The sequence below is a fragment of the Alternaria conjuncta genome (genome assembly GCF_024043145.1).
Source record: "Alternaria conjuncta strain BMP 0040 chromosome Unknown scaffold_3, whole genome shotgun sequence".
NCBI classification, from domain to species: domain Eukaryota; kingdom Fungi; phylum Ascomycota; class Dothideomycetes; order Pleosporales; family Pleosporaceae; genus Alternaria; species Alternaria conjuncta.
In genome coordinates, this window is record NW_026250092.1 from 2,173,365 (window position 1) to 2,191,467 (window position 18,103).

General features: G+C 54.7%; 6 protein-coding genes across 6 annotated transcripts; 3 read left to right on the forward strand and 3 right to left on the reverse strand.

Moving 5' to 3' along the window:
- Positions 1 to 246: 246 nt before the first annotated feature.
- On the forward strand, positions 247 to 1,714 carry J4E85_002705 (uncharacterized protein; the record flags this gene model as incomplete). Its single annotated transcript, XM_051466980.1, has 3 exons — positions 247 to 393; positions 440 to 1,039; positions 1,088 to 1,714. The coding sequence occupies 3 exons, from the start codon at positions 247 to 249 to the stop codon at positions 1,712 to 1,714; spliced, it is 1,374 nt and encodes a 457-aa protein (XP_051329835.1).
- A 3,359-nt stretch (positions 1,715 to 5,073) lies between these two features.
- Positions 5,074 to 8,245, reverse strand: J4E85_002706 (uncharacterized protein; the record flags this gene model as incomplete). The annotated part of the gene is made up of 3 exons (XM_051466981.1): positions 5,074 to 6,100; positions 6,153 to 7,677; positions 7,726 to 8,245. 3 exons carry the CDS (start codon positions 8,243 to 8,245, stop codon positions 5,074 to 5,076), a joined length of 3,072 nt encoding a protein of 1,023 aa, XP_051329836.1.
- A 1,032-nt stretch (positions 8,246 to 9,277) lies between these two features.
- J4E85_002707 (uncharacterized protein) lies at positions 9,278 to 9,614 on the forward strand (the record flags this gene model as incomplete). The annotated part of the gene is made up of 2 exons (XM_051466982.1): positions 9,278 to 9,324; positions 9,404 to 9,614. 2 exons carry the CDS (start codon positions 9,278 to 9,280, stop codon positions 9,612 to 9,614), a joined length of 258 nt encoding a protein of 85 aa, XP_051329837.1.
- Positions 9,615 to 9,996: 382 nt separating this feature from the next.
- On the reverse strand, positions 9,997 to 11,579 carry J4E85_002708 (uncharacterized protein; the record flags this gene model as incomplete). The annotated part of the gene is made up of 2 exons (XM_051466983.1): positions 9,997 to 10,928; positions 10,976 to 11,579. The coding sequence occupies 2 exons, from the start codon at positions 11,577 to 11,579 to the stop codon at positions 9,997 to 9,999; spliced, it is 1,536 nt and encodes a 511-aa protein (XP_051329838.1).
- A 516-nt stretch (positions 11,580 to 12,095) lies between these two features.
- J4E85_002709 (uncharacterized protein) lies at positions 12,096 to 15,179 on the forward strand (the record flags this gene model as incomplete). The annotated part of the gene is made up of 2 exons (XM_051466984.1): positions 12,096 to 13,376; positions 13,422 to 15,179. 2 exons carry the CDS (start codon positions 12,096 to 12,098, stop codon positions 15,177 to 15,179), a joined length of 3,039 nt encoding a protein of 1,012 aa, XP_051329839.1.
- Positions 15,180 to 15,478: 299 nt separating this feature from the next.
- On the reverse strand, positions 15,479 to 17,386 carry J4E85_002710 (uncharacterized protein; the record flags this gene model as incomplete). The annotated part of the gene is made up of 2 exons (XM_051466985.1): positions 15,479 to 17,215; positions 17,336 to 17,386. 2 exons carry the CDS (start codon positions 17,384 to 17,386, stop codon positions 15,479 to 15,481), a joined length of 1,788 nt encoding a protein of 595 aa, XP_051329840.1.
- Positions 17,387 to 18,103: the final 717 nt, after the last annotated feature.

Consider the following 18,103-nt stretch of genomic DNA (forward strand, 5'->3'; position numbering starts at 1 on the left):
AGCGATGTCTTTAGACCCCAAAAAGTACGCCCTGAGAGTCCCTGATGTCAGCTCCGTGCCGCTTCGTGAAGATGGGTTTGAGATCGAAAGTCTGCTCAGACGGTCTCGTATATGCTCACTGCTGACAGTAGACCCTTGAAGACATGCTCAAGGTGAAAAGGTATAAGAAGATCGTAGAGAGAGGATAATGAAGACACCGAACCAGCTCCTCCCTCATCTCCTCTTCTACCCAGGTTCCTCGTCAACATGTTTACGTATCAGAATTATCTCACCCTTGGGTCAGTACTACTGGCACAGACGGTGTTGGGTTACCCCCAGGGCGCGGTCCTCAACCCCACATTGATCACCAGAGACAATGAGTTCATCTTTTCCGCCATCGGCGACTCATGGGGAGTACGTAATTCTACCCCAAAGCCACGCATTGACTAAGACAAGACAGAGCGGAGTTCAATGGAGCGACGACACCGCATATGACGGAAACGAAGATGGATGCATGCGCTACAAGTACGCCTGGTCAACCATAGTCAACGACAGATACAAAGACTGGACGCCAAGCCCAGACCAAGGTTCCCTGTTCGAGTTCAGAGCCTGTTCCGGCGCCCATCTGGGACAAAACATTCACGACCAGATGGACAAGTTGACACGACCCAAGATGACACTACTCGAAGCCGGCGGGAACAACGCTCAATTCTACGATATGGCCGACTTCTGCCTCTTTCATTCCGACAGGAACAAAGATTATGGAACGAAATACGAAGACGATGATGCCGAGAATCCGACAGGAAAGTGCAGGTTAGAGATCAAGGAAGTAAGGAACAGAGTTGGAGGCGGTCTTAAGCAGGCCGTCTTAGATACCATCGAGACCTGGAGGTACCACCCTGCTGTCGGCGGCAACGACGCGACTCTGTTCATGTTGGGATATGCACGTTTCTTTGCTCTTGACGACGCGTGCAATGACTGGGATTTTGGCGTCCAGTATCAGAACTCCAGCCAGACACAAACTATCAAAAAAGAGATGCGACAGGAATTCAATGATCTAGTAAGTTACCCTCCCATCTTCAAAAGCCTGCTAACATCGCCTCCTCAGGTCGACGCCGTGAACCTTGCGATCCGCTCCTCCGTCGAACAATACAACGACCCCAAAATCCAATACATCGACATCAACCCCGCTCTCGAAGGCCACCGCTTCTGCGAAAAAGACCACAGCTGGTGGTCGCAGTTCAACTACGGGTCCAAAGTGCACATCTGGAACAACCCCGCCCGCTTCGCCGTTACCATCCACGACGGCGACAGCGTCACCACATACGAGTCCAGCGACGACCCCGGCGTCCCCGGCCCACCCGAGGATATCGTGGAGAAACTACGTGGCTACCCAGAAGGCGAAGCCGTGCAGCAGGAACAATACACCGTACTCACCTTCCGCGACCCCGCGAACCCGAGTCTATGGATGGAATGGAAGGTTGAGCCACAGCCTCTGGATGGAGGCAGTGGGAGTAAGGATGGTCGTATCGCGAGGACGTTGCATCCCACGCAGGACGGGCATAAGGAGATGGGTGATCTGATTGTCGAGGCGCTCAAGAAGAATTATAGGCCTGATGGGTCGGGTCCTGAGCCGCCCTCGCAGCCGAAGCCGCCGCAGCCGGAAACTACTGTGCCCGGGTTTAGTTGTCCGGCGGGGTGCACTTGTAATGCTGGGGTTCCGCTTTGTGCGTAGGGTACTGGTTTGCGGGGGATAGGTGTTGTGATTGAGAAGTAAAGGGCCAATTAACTTTGGGCGTTGAGATGTGAGGGCGTTTCTCTCGGGATGGTTTCGAGAAACAAGACTGGACCATCGGACGTAGCGCGTCTACATCGCCTTGATAGTGCTTCTGTCAGCTTCTTGGCCTGATGGGCTACTGAGAATGGACTAGTGTTTGGAATTTCGACCTTCCCTGGAGTTTGGAGTCATATTGGCCTTGGTATTGGTAATGTTATCGCATGCTGTTGCGCTTGCTCGTACGGAGGTTTTTCTACTCCCGCCATACTTACATATTGTGCTCAAGTTGTCAGAGCTGATATATAAGCGCGAAGGGCGTGACGCTCCCGTGACAGCAAATGCATGCGCGGTAGAAACTGTGTGCTAATCTGTTGACCGGTCGGAGCAGGGATCGATCGGCCCTCATGTCAATGGTCTGGAATCTTTGGGAATAATTTATCTGCTGGGTTCCTAACCAGTCAAGACGTCACAGTCGGTTCGCCGTGCATTATATAAGCAGTAACACAGACGAGGCTGCTCGAGGCTTGGTGGTGGTCCTGGAACTCGGCTCCGCGTGCACTGCCATTGGCCCCCAACGACCGTTCACCTTAGGGCGAGGCAGACATGATTGTGATACGAGTCACAAGTCTGGTCCTGAGACCAATCCTGGAGTTTCGCGAAGCTCTCTATTTATGGCTGAGATAAGCCCATGATCCCTGGCACTGTGGTCGATCTGGGCGTTGGTGTTCCCAGAGAGATGGATGTCGGAACCCGCCGTGGCAGAGACGTGTGAGCAATAGGAAGGGCGCGGCATTGAACGTCGCGGCAAAAGGTCGATTAGTCAGGAGAGATGATGAGAGAGCTAGAGTCACGAGTGTGCTGAGAATGAGGATGATGATGCAGTTGTTGGTGGGTTTGCAGAGTAGCGGCGGGAATTGGGTGGGCGGCCGTGGCGGCCACGGCCAGGAACCAGCCCAGCGTTGTGGACCTCCAGGGCTGAAGCGGGGCACCATGCGCCATGCGCGAACGGCCAAACATCTCCACGTCCCCAATCCCGTCACTAATGTCGCAATTTCCTCTTTCTCTCTCCCTCGATATCACAGATGATTGAGGGCCTTATCATGCACAACACCGCCATGGTGGCGATCCAGAGTAAGCCTCCTGCTCGGCCTACCAGGCCTCCCACGAACGGAAGTTCTAACCGCCCTAGCTAAATTACACGATGCCCATATCCCACGCACAGCCACATCACTACAGCATCGCCCGCGACGCGATCCGCTTGGTTGAAGGTGAAGAATGCATCTATACCCGACTAAAGGCAATGGCTCGCCTGATGCACCTAATTCAGTCTTCCGAGTCGCCGACTCGGTTGACCGAACTGCCTCGCACTTAGACACCGAAACGGGTCACCTCTGAGACACATGGCAGAAAGCTTAACTTGAGCCTCCTCTCAGGCTTCCCTCTGACTAAAACCGGGTCGATCCAATGATACTTCCTATACAGGCTGTCAAGCGGGTCACGGCTACCAAACTTAGCCCTATATCCGACCCTACACGTTCTGGCCGAGCTTTCAACGTTGCTCTAGCGCGTTCTTTAACATGGAAACGACCATTCCTACTCGTTAGATAAGAGCTAGATGGATGATGGGGCGAAATCGAAAGAGTAGAGTGCTGCGACAGCCATGACTCCGGCTGTGAGTCGGTGGGAGATCGTTGGAAATGCGCTCATGCTCGTGCTGAGATGAGAGGCCTCATATCATATATAAGAGTCGGGATGGGGCACGGTTAGGGCCATCAACTCAATGAACATCATGGATATCTCCTTCTCGCCGGCTCTTGCTATGACTTCCCTTCAGGTCCAATCTCGTACTATCAGCAACATCGAGCAGTCTTCCATCGCCGTTATACACGCAGTCTCTGTCCTAGAGGCACACAAGCTTTTACTCGAAGTATACAGAGTTGCCTGGCACTTCCTTCAACAGTCTCATTACTCAAGTCAAATGTCACACCGAGGGCCATACTCAACATCTGGAGAGATGAAGGATGGTGGAAACGACCCAGAACCGCCAGCTGCACCACCGTAAGTCTTCACCCCTTCCATCTCAAACTCAACCATCTTCAAACGACTACCACCAAACCAACATCACCCCCATTAACCATTTCCAACCCAGAATCATCATCCTCGCCCAATCCGGTAAAGCACCTGCGCCCCACTTCCAGGTACCAGACCCTGCCGATCCGCCATTCCAGCCGCACCCACCTACGTCATCCCTGTCGTACGTATGCCCAATCTTACCTAGGTAGTTTGTGCAACCATCTCGTATCTTTTGTCGGTCCAATTCCTAACTTTCTCTCCTTATTTCTAGACCTGCACATTCACGACAAGAATCTCAACCCACCGACGCGACATCGAGACCTCCAAGTAAACCGGAACCGGAACCTCATCCTGCGCCACCGTAAGTAGACTGAGGAGACGGCCTTGCGCGAATGCGCACTTGCGACTTGTTGCTGGAATTGAGCTGACGAGATACCAGTGTAATCATCCTATCGAACCAAGACAGCGATTCTCCCTCTACCACCTCACCACCAAACGCGCAAACCACACCCACCACCACCTCACCATCCACACCAACCCACCCCTTCCTCCCCTACCTACCCGTCCCTCCACCTCAACCCTCCACCAACCCCAACGCCCCCAACACACCCTCTACAATGGGCTCCAAAGTCAGCAAAGTCAAAGAACGCGCCACAGACGGCAAACTGCAACCCAGCCAAGAGCGCCTCGACAAGGAGCAGATGAAAGAACCGAGCAATTACTATTCACACCGTAGCAAGAGCATGCGGAGGAAAGCGGGGAAAGGGGGTGCTACAAGTGATGTGGGAGGGAGTGCTGGGGGTGCGGGGGGAGGCGCTGGTGGTGTTGCTTAAGAAAGGGGAAGAATATATACAGGAGTTTTGTGAGGTAGAGGGCAGATTGAGAATTTGGATACAAGATAGGTGGCGGCATATTGTGTTGGCGTTCAGGATTGTTTTTCTTCGGGTGTAGCATAGCGATGCATGGGCATGAGGATATTCACTTCTCTATCAATATATCAGGTATACTGTGTCTTCTTCGAGCTGCGTTTCCCCATTCGCACAAGAATCGGTCCGCCATGTCATTGCGACAACTCAGCCAATCTCACCGCATCGGTCCGTTGTCATCATGTTTCGTACAATCTCACCCATGTACAAACACACACACGCACACACGTTTAGACAACTCATTGCGAATGAACACATTACATTACTGAATTCACCATTCACATACTATCCTTTCCAACCCCTCTAGCACCAATCCATCTAGTGCATAGTCGCATTCCCGCCAACGCGATAACTCTCCGGCGGCCCATTATGACTGTAAACAACACCACCCAGATCCAAGACAACCTTCTGCAAAATAACATTCGCCTCTACAAGCCACAGCTTGAGAGTATGCTTACCAGGTGCAAGTTCACCGTGGTTAGTCGTGTTCTTCCACGCGCTGTCAGCGACCGCAACACCCCATCCGACTGGGAAGTTGGGTTGTGGCTGGTCGATGACAAACTGGCGGCGGGCTTCGGTCTTGTTGTCGATCTGAGCGATGTACGCGAGGGGCACCTTGGGGTTGATGTTGTGGGTGGGTGTGAGGATGAGGGTGAGGTTGAGGCCCTTGGCCTTGGTGGTGGGTGTGAAGGTGACGAAGTCGTATTCCAGACTTGGTGCGCTGGAGGAGTCAAGACCTTCGGCTAGGTTGTTGGCGAGCTTGACGCCAGACATGGTACGGCCGTACTTGGGGAGGACCATGTATTCGTTGTCGGAGGAACCAGGGGTGGAGCGCGTGTAGTGCTCTGCTTCGAAAGCGAGTTGGCCCGCGGATTCGACGAAGCCGGCGTTGAAGTCGGAGGGGATGGACGTCTTGTTTACCATGAACATGACTTGTGGATTTCCGCCCTGCGTGCCGAAGTCGGTGGAGCTGGAGAAGTTGAGCTTGCTTTGGGCGCCGAAGCCGTCTTCGACCTTAGTCCAGTCTACGTCGACGTAGATGCGGATGTCTTCGTCGTTGGGCTGCATGGTTCCCTTGGCTTCGGAGAGAGTGACAAAGGGGTCGGCGCTGATGTTCCAGTTGAAGGCGCCGGTGCCGCGGTGTGAGATCTCGATCCAGCGCTTGGGGGTGAAGGGCGTCATGGCCGGGAGGGTCAGCGAACCGCCTCCGTTGCTGTGCCACATATCGTCACCGGGAATGGTGGCGTTTGAGCCCTCGACTGAGATACCCATGTCACCTGCTAGGGAGCGCTCTTGAGTCTGTACCCAGCGGAGATCGGGGGTGGACTGGCGCATAGGTTGTTGCCTGTGATTGGGTTAGCATCATGACTGCCATCGCTAGATCGTTTAGAACTTACCAGTATCCTTGGTATCCCAGATGGGTCTGGTCCATCATGTGGTCCCACTTGCCGTTGAGCTGAGTGTGGTAGAGGCGGGTGAGGTTGTGGTCCTTGTTCATGCCGTCAATGACACGCTGCATCCACCTGTTGGCGCTGTTGCGGCCCATCTGCGCGTAGATGATGTTCCTCGCACCCGAAACCTGTACATCGACGTGGTTGCCTCCAGCAAGGACACGGTGCAGAATGATCTCGTAGAATGCGGGCTGTTGTTCAGGAGAAAGCGCGGCGTTGACCTTGTTGGCGCGTTCGGCGAGTGACTCCCAGTGAGCGAGAATGCGGTCAGCCTCCTCGTAGTTGAGAACGCTAAATGAAGAGGGCTCGACCCATTCGAACTTGCGCATGTTGGCGAGGAAACCGTACTCGTCCATGATTTCGGCGATCTCCTCAGCATGCTCTTCACCGAAGTTACGGGCGGCGAATCCAGCGAGCCACTCGGGAACTGAGTCGTGGTTGTAGGAGTCCATATCGTAGGCAATGTCAAACCAATGGCTGATGGCAATCTCGGCGGGCTTGATGTCACCGACGTTGACGATCCAGATACGGTCAGCCTCACGGTCCTTGGCCAACTTCATCTGCTCGTAGGTCTTCTGGAGCTGGATGGTGTCTTGCCACTTGTAGTTGCGGGAGTCACCAACGTAGTCGAAGTGGTAGTAGACACCAGCACCACCAGATCGGTTCTTCTCGTCGCCAACTGGGAGACGACGGATGTTTTGCCAGTTGTCTTCGGTCCAGAGCAGAGTAACCCAGTCGGGGACTTTCATGCCAGCCTCAAAATAGTCCTGGACTTCCTTGTACAAGCACCACATCTGAGGAACCTCTGACGCGTCGCCGTGGACCTTGGTGAGAATATCTTGTTGGGCGTCGACCACAGCCTCAAGGACGGAGGTTTGGACATCGGAAGACATAGCAGTGTCATGGTATCCGCGCATACCAACAGTGACGACGTTCTCGTAGGGAGCAGCGCGCACGGCACCCTCCATAAAGTAGTCGTATAGAGTGGCGTTGTTGGTCGCCCAAGACCAGCCGGACTCAGCACCCTTGGCGACCTTGCTCCATTCCTGGGTAGCGCGGACCATGGGCTCCGTGTGGGAAGTTCCCATCACGATACCGTATTCGTCAGCAAGAGGTTGGTTGCGGGCGTCATCGACGTTGAACATGCCGTTCCACATAGCGGGCCAGAGGTAGTTGGCCTTGGAGCGGAGCAGCAGTTCGAAGACCTTGGAGTAGAATTGAGCTCCAAAGGGTGCGCCATAGGGGGATTGAGGGTAGCGGTCGTTGGCCCATCCGGTCAGAGCTGGGGCTTCGTCGTTGATGAAGAAACCTCGGTACTTGACAGATGGTGTCTTCTGGACCTTGGTGGTTTGTAGCACGTAGATGGAGTCGTGTTTCTTCGCAGGTACGTCGGCAAACCAGTGCCATGGCGAGACACCGATTTGCTCAGAGATATCGTAGATACCATAGATGGCACCGCGGCGATCGCTGCCTATAAAGAGTTAGCGTCGAGCATCAAGACCAATCTCGGGATACATACCAGCAATGACAAGTGCGTCGCCAGTCATGTTTCCAGCCTGCTTGACCACAGCACTAACGTAGGACTCCCATTGACCCTCAACCTCGCTCACGTCGAGTTGTCCGCTCGCAATCATGCCGTCGATCAGGCTTGAGTTGCCAATGGTTCCCACGATGATGGTGCCAGCAGATGAGTTGGACGCAGCACTGCCACTAACGCTCCAATCCTCGCTGATTCCAGTGACGTTGAAGATCATGGAAGCATTGGCCGTCGGCGTTCCAGAAGTCATAAGGGTACCATTGGTACCGGTAACGCGTCCGAAGTCGATAGCAAGGTCGTGAGCAGCGCGTAGAACACCAGGCCAATCCGCAGCATCAGCGTGGATGCTGACAGGAGAGCCACGAGCGGCGAGAAGAGACGAGCCATCGCCTTCTGTAGAAGAAACAGTAGGCTTGCGGAAGGCCTCGAGAGCAGAAGCCGAGCCAGCAAAGGCGACGGAAAGCGACAGGGCGCTGACCACGGTGCGAGAGAAGAGCTCCATGATGCCTGGTCAGTAGTCGAGCAACGTCCTGAACAGCGAACGAAAACGCGGAGAATCCCCAGCTTTTGAATGGCTTCCCCAGACCATACGCCGCGGTGATAGCCACGACGGTAACCCCATAGTTACCAAGAGATTCCCACCGCCCTAACCGTTTAGTCGACTAGTCATCGTGCATGTTCGTACATCGAATGACCACCTTCCCGTGATATGTCTAGCAGCGACTGCATATCCAGGAACAGCACGCAGTTGCTGGCCAACGGCCCGATATTGAGGGACCCTAGTCGCTTTACCCCAGCCGGGACCGGTTGTTCTATGGCTAAATTGACGTGACGTACATGAGCCAGTCGCCTTGTCGCTGCAAGACTTCTAGAAGGGCAAGCAAGCAGTCTTGGCGGTATGTCGGAGGACACGTGCAGCATGCAAATATCCGGATCCATGCACTGCGCATGGAAAGTCGGTAGCAAAGGCGCTGTGCGATTGATTGGTACCAACTAGGCGTCCAGACAATCGGATACCATCTCTGGGATGCTGAGACGACGCAGAAATTGTTCCGTGCCAGTTCGCCAGGCGTTCCTTCGACGACAAACAGGTAGCCGCCTGATCCCCCTCTTTGCACACGGAGATTTCCAAAAGAAACGCAGGGTGTGAAGCGCGAAGGGGCTTGGAAAACGGGTCTACGGGCTCATGGAGCGGCACTCCCCACGGTGGATGAAAAGGCTAAATGCAGTCCCCCGCAAACTGCTCAAACCGCTCTGGGCCTAGTGCGGCGGCAGGGCGCCAAGCATCGCGAAAAATGTTGGAAGCGCGAATTATCCAAAGAAACATACAGCCGTCTTACCCCCAATAGCGCCACAGCAACGTCCGACTCGATTAGTGGAGATTTGCATACTATCGTGTGATTAGTCGTCTTCGGAGATCAATCACCCGACTAAGCCTTCGTTCACCGTTCCGGAAGGGAGTCCAAGGCGCTCCGACTTTTGTCAAACCTCCGCATACTCGACCCCACGTACGCGTCTACAGCCGACCGTCGCAATGGCCCAAGGCGCAATCAAGAAGACCAAGGCCGCTCCTCCGAAGAAGTGCGTTCTATCTCCGCGCTCAACACTCCACCAAGCGCAAACTGTTCTCCCAACACGCATACTAACATCGGAACTCTAGGTCCTCGGTCGCGCGCAAACAAACCGGCGCCCGCGTCATCAAGCCCAAGAAAGCGTCCATCATCACACAAAACAAGATCAAGCACAAGAGCAGTTCAGGACTCGTGGGGAATACAGAGAAGATGCTTGCGCAGAAGGCGGGGCATCTTGAGATCCTCAAGGGAGGAAAGAGGGATAAGAGGGAACCCGGTGACAAGAAGAAGAGTGGTTGAAATGTGGACTTCGTGGGATAGATATCTGGCAAGGCGCGTGGGATTATGACCTGGGTCTCTGAGGTTTGGCACCAAGTAATGCGCCCCGACGCGAGAGGGGCGTCATGAACAGCGAGAATGGTGTTCAGCGTGTAAAAAGACGAGGCTCGTGTGATCGGTATCGTGCGATAGAAGCGAGGCCATTAGTGATTACCTGAAGGAATCACGACAGAAGGCATACTTGAAGGACATGGGATGGAAGCCGAAGATATCGTATGTTGAACAACATTGTCCATTCGCGAGGCAAATGCCGAGCCCATCCAGTGAGTATTCAGGTAGCATATCCCAGCGCCTTGCCGCGACTAGACAAATAAAAATAAACTATCATATCCATGCCACGTCCTCAAATGATACCCGCTCGTGCAGCCTCACCACCCCCAGCATCCACCACAGCTTCCCTCGCCTTCCCTCTGCCCAGCCCACCCTCTCCAACGCCCATCCTCCGTGCGACATAGCGCTGTGCAACGATACCCACACTCAGGTTGATCGTCTCCTCCATCCACTCACTAACCCACTCCCGTGGATCAACACCACCACTCTCGATAATCTCGTAAATCTCCTGCGGTAGTTGTTGCTCCTCGCCCTCAGCCTCAGTATTGGCAGGCGCATCTAACCAGTCGACCCATTTCGACGGGAAAGACTGGCTGATGGACTTGAAGGAGATGCCGTGTATAGGGTCGTGTAGGTAGATAGCGAAAGCCACCTCCTCCCCGTCCTCCTTTTGTTCTTCCACATCCGACTTTTCTTCTGAGGAGGATGTAGCGAAGAGTTCGTCTTGTACGGGATAGCTGATAGCTTGGATCGCAATAAAGATGTCGCTGCTCCTGACGGGGTTCGTCTCGCTCAGGACTTCTGTCGCTTGCTTGGCCGCTTCTTCAACACCTCCTCTCGCACCAAAGAACTCGTTCGCGTACGACTCTGCGCTGACGCGTGCGAGCTTTGTGCCTTCTACAAGCCCCTTGACCACGGAGAGGTCGCGCTTGTCGGTGTGTCGCCACCATGGCCCGTCGTTCCAGCCTCCGCCGCCGCCCCGGTAGCCGTCTAGCGATCCGCGCTGTGTTGACTCTGAGCCACGTTGGATGACCATAAGGTCTCCGCCTTCCACTTGTGCCATGACTCCTGCGAAGGTCTGGTAGATGAGTGGGTCGAGCGAGGGGTATCCGATGAGGTCGTGTGTGATATGGATCTGGAGGCGTTCATGCTGGGAGATGGGAGGTGCGAGGGTGTTTAGAATGTTGGTAAAGGTAGGCACGGCACGCTTGCCGAGTTCACCTCCTGTAGCATGTTAGACTGAGATGACATGGTGGGAAATGGAATTGTACCAATGCCGCGAAGAGCACCAACGTTCCCTCGTACTTGCTCCGCCCATCGCTGGGCTTCTTGGTTCTTTTGGATCTCTTGGTAGGCGGCTTCCGCTTGCTTCCTCGCCGTCTCTGCTGCTGCAGTGGCTGTTGACACCAGTCCTCCCCATCCACCTCCCCACCAAGACCCACCTGACTGCTTCTCCTCCAGGGGCTCTGGTGCTTGTTGTTTGGCGGGCTCCTCTTGGGTTGGCGCGAAGCTCTGGTGGTACGAACGGGTACTCTCCCCTGATTTCCTCGGCATTGAAGGTCGGTTGTCTTCGCTTGTACGTGCCGATCCAGTGGAAGAGGGAGTAGCTACGCCTGGTGCGCGGCGGCCGCTGGATGTAGTCGACGACGAGGCTACTTTGGGTGTGTTTGGGCGGCTGATCTGGCGGGGAGCTGGTTGTGCTTTGCCCAATTGCTCCAGCTCGTCCAGATCCTTCAGAGCATCTTCATCCTCCTTCCGCTGGACCTTCTGGCGTGGTGCGCGGGACCCTTTGGCATGCTTCGGCGGGGGCGCGGGAGTCTCACCAGCCAGAGCTTCCAGTTCCGCGAGCTCCTCGTCAGCTGTCTTGGGCGGCATGATGGATAGACGATAAGGAGACTAGTTCAAGGTGATAGTGCCCACAGTCAAGAGTCACTGGGAGAGCGGAGGGGTATATAGTCGGCGGATATCACTGCAAACCTCAAGTCATGGCCGTCTTGTTTGGACCATCTGACAGCTAGATGCCAGTCAGTTTAGCGTGTTGATGTCATTGGCTGCCTGCGCATGCGCCAAGCGCGATCATGGTTCGGCTCGCTTTTGCTGAAGCAGCCACGCCCCGTAACAAAGATCATCACACTCGATTCACTGACTATTCCATTTCCCATTTCCTTTTCAAGATACCCTCTATCACCTGCTAGCTTTTATTTGCGCGCGCTCTTTGCGGAAGCGCAAGGTTCTGTTCATCTTCTTCGCTCACAGCTTTTGTCACCCTGAAGGCTTGCGATTCGCGCTACGCCCCTTCGGCCCCTACATGGAGACATTGTCCCGACAGGTACACCCACATCAAACTCAACACAACATTCACTACCTGCATTGGCCCCGCGTATCTTCCCGATGCCACGTCCACGGGGTGCGGCTCCGCGCGGTGCCACACGTCGCAATTCGCAGCAAGATGACACGCTTTCCCGGACCCGTGGTCAAGCAGCAAAACAAGCGCCATCAGAACCAGATGCGCCAGACACGGTTGCACCAGCATTCAGTCCTACCAAACTGAGTCCTACCATCACTAGGAAGACAACTCGCTCAGCTTCCAACATTTCTGGTAATTCATTCGAGGCGCCGTCCGCGTCCGAAATCTACGCATCTTATGAGCACCCGTTGTTCATGGTCTTTGGTCTGTCACCCGAGTTCTTTGACGGTCTGAAGAAGCACCATGGAAAACTTCCCAAAGAACGCAAGTCTATCGTTGGCGCACTCCCAGAGCGCTCACCTACTCCGGAAGAAGCCTCGGAGTCTGAAGATGAGAGTGCCGAAGAGAGTGAGGTTGAAGTGCCTGTTGCGCCTCCGCCAGCGCCAAGAGGTCGTGGACGCGGTGGTCGAGGCTCACGTGGCGGACGCGGACGAGGCGGTCGCGGCAGAGGCAGTCGAGGAGGACGCGGTCGCGGCGGTACTTCACGAGGAACTTCATCTGCGCCATCAAAAGCATCTCGCAATGCTGCCGCCATGTTTCCACTTACAGAAGATGATGATGATCAGCCATCCAATCAGAGCACACCCAACGGCAACGCCAAGCCATCCATGCGACTTCTCAACAACAACCGTCTGCATAGTTCTGATGATGAGAACGAAGAAGCGATTGAGGATGACGAGAGCGAGGCCGAGTATGATCGCATAGACGTTGTACAGAAACCATCCAGAACACCCCAAGGTTCTGCGCCACCCGGTCAAGACTCACTCGATGGCGGTTCACATACATCAGCGCCGACACGCGAGTCAAGACCAGAGCCCACGTCGAGGAGATCCGCCAAGCTTGCGGTACCCAAGATCGCGCTGCCAGAGTCAGCCTCACAGACACCGCGAGATTCTGCATCGACGCCTGCGGAGTCCGCAGTCCCAAAACTGCTAGAGCCTGAGGAGGATATGCTTTCCGAGTCAGATCTTCCCGATCCCTTCATTGAAGACGCGCCTTCTCCGATCGAAGCCGAGTGCGAAGATAGAGCAGACTACCTCCTGCAGAAGCGCTTCAAGCCGATGACTGACGTACAAGCTGCTATCGCCGCCTTGACGAAGTTTCCAGCAGCGCAACGGAGTACTGAGAATCTCTACGCTCTAACGCAGAACACGCAACAGATCCTCAAAGCTTGGCAGGACGAGTATCTCGTGTTGGACGCAAGGGTATGTTACTGTCATCATTTCATATGTATCTACTAATAGTCTCAGACTGCACCTCACATGCATCCAGCCAAGAAGGCTTGCAACGGTGGACGTATCCCGCTGGCTCCGGAAGTCTTCGAGGACATGAAAGAGGCCGACCTCTATGGCTATATCTACGACCCAAAGAAGCCACCCGGCTGTCAGGATCCTTTCTTACAGCGGCCAGGCGCGGACAAGGGTGGCAAGAGAGAACTACGCACGCGTCGCACACGGGACCAGCTTGAGTCGGCAGCTCCCAGTGAAGAGGAAGACGAAGAAGACGGTGAAGGTCGACCCTCTAAGCGGCAACGACGAGCCACCCGCAAGTTTGACGGTACTGACACAGGAACTGGTGCCAACACCCCCAAGAAGCACAACGGCTGGGGCGGCGCGCGCAAGAAAGGTGTTAGTCGATTCACGAAGCCAACTTCCGAGACCCCAGAGCCAGAAGGACGAGGCGTAAAGCGAGCCCGGACAACGGCTAGTAACTTGCTCCATCAACGCATCCAAGAAATGAGAGAGGAATCAGTTGTCGGTAGTTCCGGGGACGAGGACTCATCAACCATGGACGTAGACGAGTGTTCAGATGCTAACCCTAAGCGTGGACGTCCAGCCGGTAGTAAGAACGTAGCTCGCCGTAGTGACTTTGGAGTAAAGAAAGGCCCACGAAAGAAGACCAGCGAATCAGGAACCCCAGCACCCTCGGCACATGGCCCAAACGCTCCACCACCAGCACTGAACTCAATGAGTGAAGGTCAAGGTCAGTTTACTATTGATGCCCAGCCGTTCCCGGAAGGCATACCCATAATGGCACCGAACTCTGCTGAGACGGTTTTCAAAGGCACACTACAGTATTCTGCGCCCAACACAGAGGTACCACTTGTGCATCCGAGCGAATCCAGTACTCCTGACGCGTACATGCTCACTGCCCCCCTTAGTCAGTATACAGCCAACAACAGCTACGCGGACGACTCATCCCCAGCGTCAGGCTCGCGACGGAAACCGCGCGTAAAATCAGAGAAGCGCAGTCAATCCATGACCATGTGGTGGGCCGAACGCAAGGCAAAGAAGCGGGAGGAGGAAGCGCAGGCCGGAATTACCCCAACACCCGATCCGCGCGAAAAATCCGCGACGCAAAAGGGTGCCCGGCAGTCTGAAGGCTCGGCGACTGGCGCTACACCGCAATCGCAGCCTTCGCATTCCCAGCAAGCATCTCCGATACACCATCCACAGCACGCTCCTCAACACAGTCCCCATCACCCTCCGCCAGAAGCGTACCTGCAGTATACCCAAGGCCCGCCGCAACACTACATGTACCTCAGCGGACCGCCTCCACCACAACACATGGTGATGCAGTACTCGCCACTTGCGGCCCTTCCCACTGGTTCTTTCCCTAGCCCATATCCCCATCACGCGCCACACGCCCACAGCGGAATTCCCCTTACCCAACCCCCGAGCACAGCAGGCGGACCGTTTGGAGGTCCCCGCCAACTCGCCCCAGCACCCATGAACATGCCCACATACCCCAGCCCGTACGGTCCCCAGAGCCCAGCCGGAGGCAGACCCAAGAGCAGTGGCCAGTCACTGCCTAGGGGTGCTGCTACTACCGGCCAAAATGGACAGCAGATACTGGCACCCGCACCATCTCAGCAACAACACCAGCAGCAGCAAGGACAGCATTTCAGCCCGTACGCACCGATGAATGTCGGAGGTGCTGCGGGTCGTGAGATGCCGTTCAAAGTCATGGTTCCCGGTCCAGCCCCAGAGAGGAGAGGAAGTCGTTAGAAGCGATTGTCGCCTCGTAATGGAGACGGGGGCGAGGAGAGCGATGACAGTATATACGTGCTTGATTGATTGATTGTTTTTATGCGATAGAGAGCTGTGCTGGGCTGAGATGGGCGGGCTTGATGTTTTACTGAACGATGCGAATTAGAACGGCTGTTAGTAAGCCTGTGTATTATAGTAATACTACTGAAAAATTGTATTTGCCTGGCTTACATGCTGGGTATATTGCCATCCACTTGATGTACTATGTTCCCCCGTATTGCTACTATCAAATCTATAAACTTTACATGAACAGCTTACTAGACTTCCAAGCCAACAGCAGCACTGTTCATCCGATTAATCGCACTCGCCCTCCAAGTATCTTGTTCTAGACTGATGCCACCTTTTCTGAAGAGCATGTTCCTAGCGCTCTCTTTTGTGTATGCCGGCCAGGATGTGCTAGAGTCCAGAGCATAATGCGCGTTCGGCGAGAGCTCGTTTACAAAGCTCAACCACATCCTGCACATGCGCTTACTGAGTCTCACAAACTCCTCGCGTTCTTCCGTAGAGTTGGAAGCAAGAAGGTTGACCTCATGTCCAACACCATCGACATTGCCAAACACAAATGGAATCTCTGTGTAGTGCGCGGCACCTAGGGTCTCGGCCGAAACACCGCTGCCCACGGTATCGAAGCGGTAGCTGTAAGCAGGCACGCCATGTTTAGCCCACGTCTCTGTGGCGAAGCGTCTTGCAGCAATGAATATATGATCGCCTACGAACAAGGTAGTTTTTCCGTAGAGACTGCCGTACTCTGGGCGAGATGATGGCAGTACAGTGCCGAGGAAATCCTGGAGATCCTCGGGTGACATTCGCTCGAGGTATTCCGCAACAACACTGTCCACTATCGTACTGGCTATGCCAGGACCTAACCATCCCGCGACGACTGCCCGGAACTGGGTGGTGTCACCTATACCTTTCAAACCCTGACTTATGGTGAAAGATGTACCCTCATTCGTATTCGCACCAGCGAGTATAGGCACGCGTACAAATCTGCCCTGCTTCAGAGCCATGCGCGAGTTTCCATCGAAGAATTGGCCGTCCGGAACTGGGATCAAGGATTGATTTTGGAAAGCGACTTTGAGCGCCTCGACGGGTACACTCCTCAGGCAGTCGAGCGTGTCCTCCTCGAGCATACAACCGGTCTGCTTGAGCAAGTTGTCGTAGAGGACGTCCTGCTCCTGCACCGACATTCCCCTCGCATCAACCGCCGGTCCACCACTTTGTACAATCGCGGCGCGGAAAAGACCCTCATCTTTCCCTCCATACGCAACAAGGTGATGTCCAATTGACATCGCACCCGCCGACTCTCCCTGTATCGTAACCTTTTCCGCATCTCCACCAAAAGCAGCAATATTCTCCCTCACCCACCAAAGCGCCATCCTCTGATCGTGCAGACCCAGATTCGCTACGTTAGACTCCAGTACCGCGCTTCCGGGCAGGAAGCCAAAACCAGATAGCCGGTAGTTGATCGTGACGCCGATGATGGGCGCGCCGACTGTGACTGATTCTCGCACGAGAAAAGACATGTTATAGCGTTGATCCCCACCACTGCCTTCCTGGAAACCACCGCCGTGAATGAAGAGTAGCACGGGGAGTTTAGCGCCTTTGTCGAGACCAGCAGGTCGGACGACATTGAGGGTCAGGCAATCTTCGCTTTCGGGGTAGGATGGCGTGGTCTGTGAGAATACAGGTAGGTTTATGGAAGTGGAAATGCATCCTGGTCCGTAACTGTTTGCATCGAACTGGCCTAAGGGATGGGTGCGAGGCGCAGGGCGGCGGTAGCGGAGGGGCCCGGTTGGGGGTTGGGCATAGGGGATGCCGAGGAAGAAGTCTTGGTTGTAGTCTGGGTTGTGTGTTCCAGTGAGGGTTCCGTTGGTTGTTTTGACTGTCGGGTAGAGGGTAGAGGCACTTGTAATGTTTGTTAGAAGATACAGGAGCAATGTTTTGACGTTCATCTTCAGCATGTCTGGGAAGTAGTAGATGGGGAACAGAACGATCTGCTTGTTGTGGAAGCACCTGCCGAGAGGATTTCTCGAAGTACTTATGTACCTACCTAGCTACACATAACAGCATCAAACGGCATCCAAGTTGAGCATCCAAAGACGTTTCTCGCGTACGCCCTTGATAGTAGGTAGTCGGCCCGAAGCGAGCTCGGGACGGATGGTCATGGCTATCCGGTCAGGCACCTTGAGCGAGAAGTGGATCAGACTTTTGATAGTAAGCCTTGGTATTCGCTCTATACGATGTCTAAAACCTGGGCACAGTCGACTTGTGGGCGGCCAAGGCTCAACGACCTCGAGACGCTGTTGTATAGTGGAGTCTCTCGGAGCCGCAATGGGCGGTGGGTATCTTGCTTGGACCATGCTCGAATCTGTTCCAATTATCTATCGTTGGGGAATGAAGACAGTCGGCCGAGGCCAAGGTTGCTGGCGATAATCCTTTCCGAAGGCGGGCCGGTCGCTCAAAACGCTGCACTAGACGTCGTGGGAGCAGAATGTACGTAAGCAGGTTCGCGTGCAGGTATAGCGAGACATGTCGGGCGATCTTAACGCTGGCTGCTCTTCGCGATGGAAAAGTGAAGTATTCGAGGACACGTGATTGTGCGGCTCGAAGTATGCAGGGGTCGGCTCGCTTATCTGGCATCGATCTGAACTCTCCATGTTCCAGGGACCATCTGCGTCATCGATCGGTGCTAAAGAGACGCGACAGCTGAACGCGTCGATTAGCACGGCAATGGCTTCATTAAATCCTGTTTCAGGAGGTTATCCTCATCTCGCCCATTCTGCGGTTCCACGAAACGCGTATGCTGCTCGCGCGTCCGAGGCTCCTGTTGTCCCTCAAACCCTTTCTACGCATACACACATCCTTCCCCGCGAAGACACTAG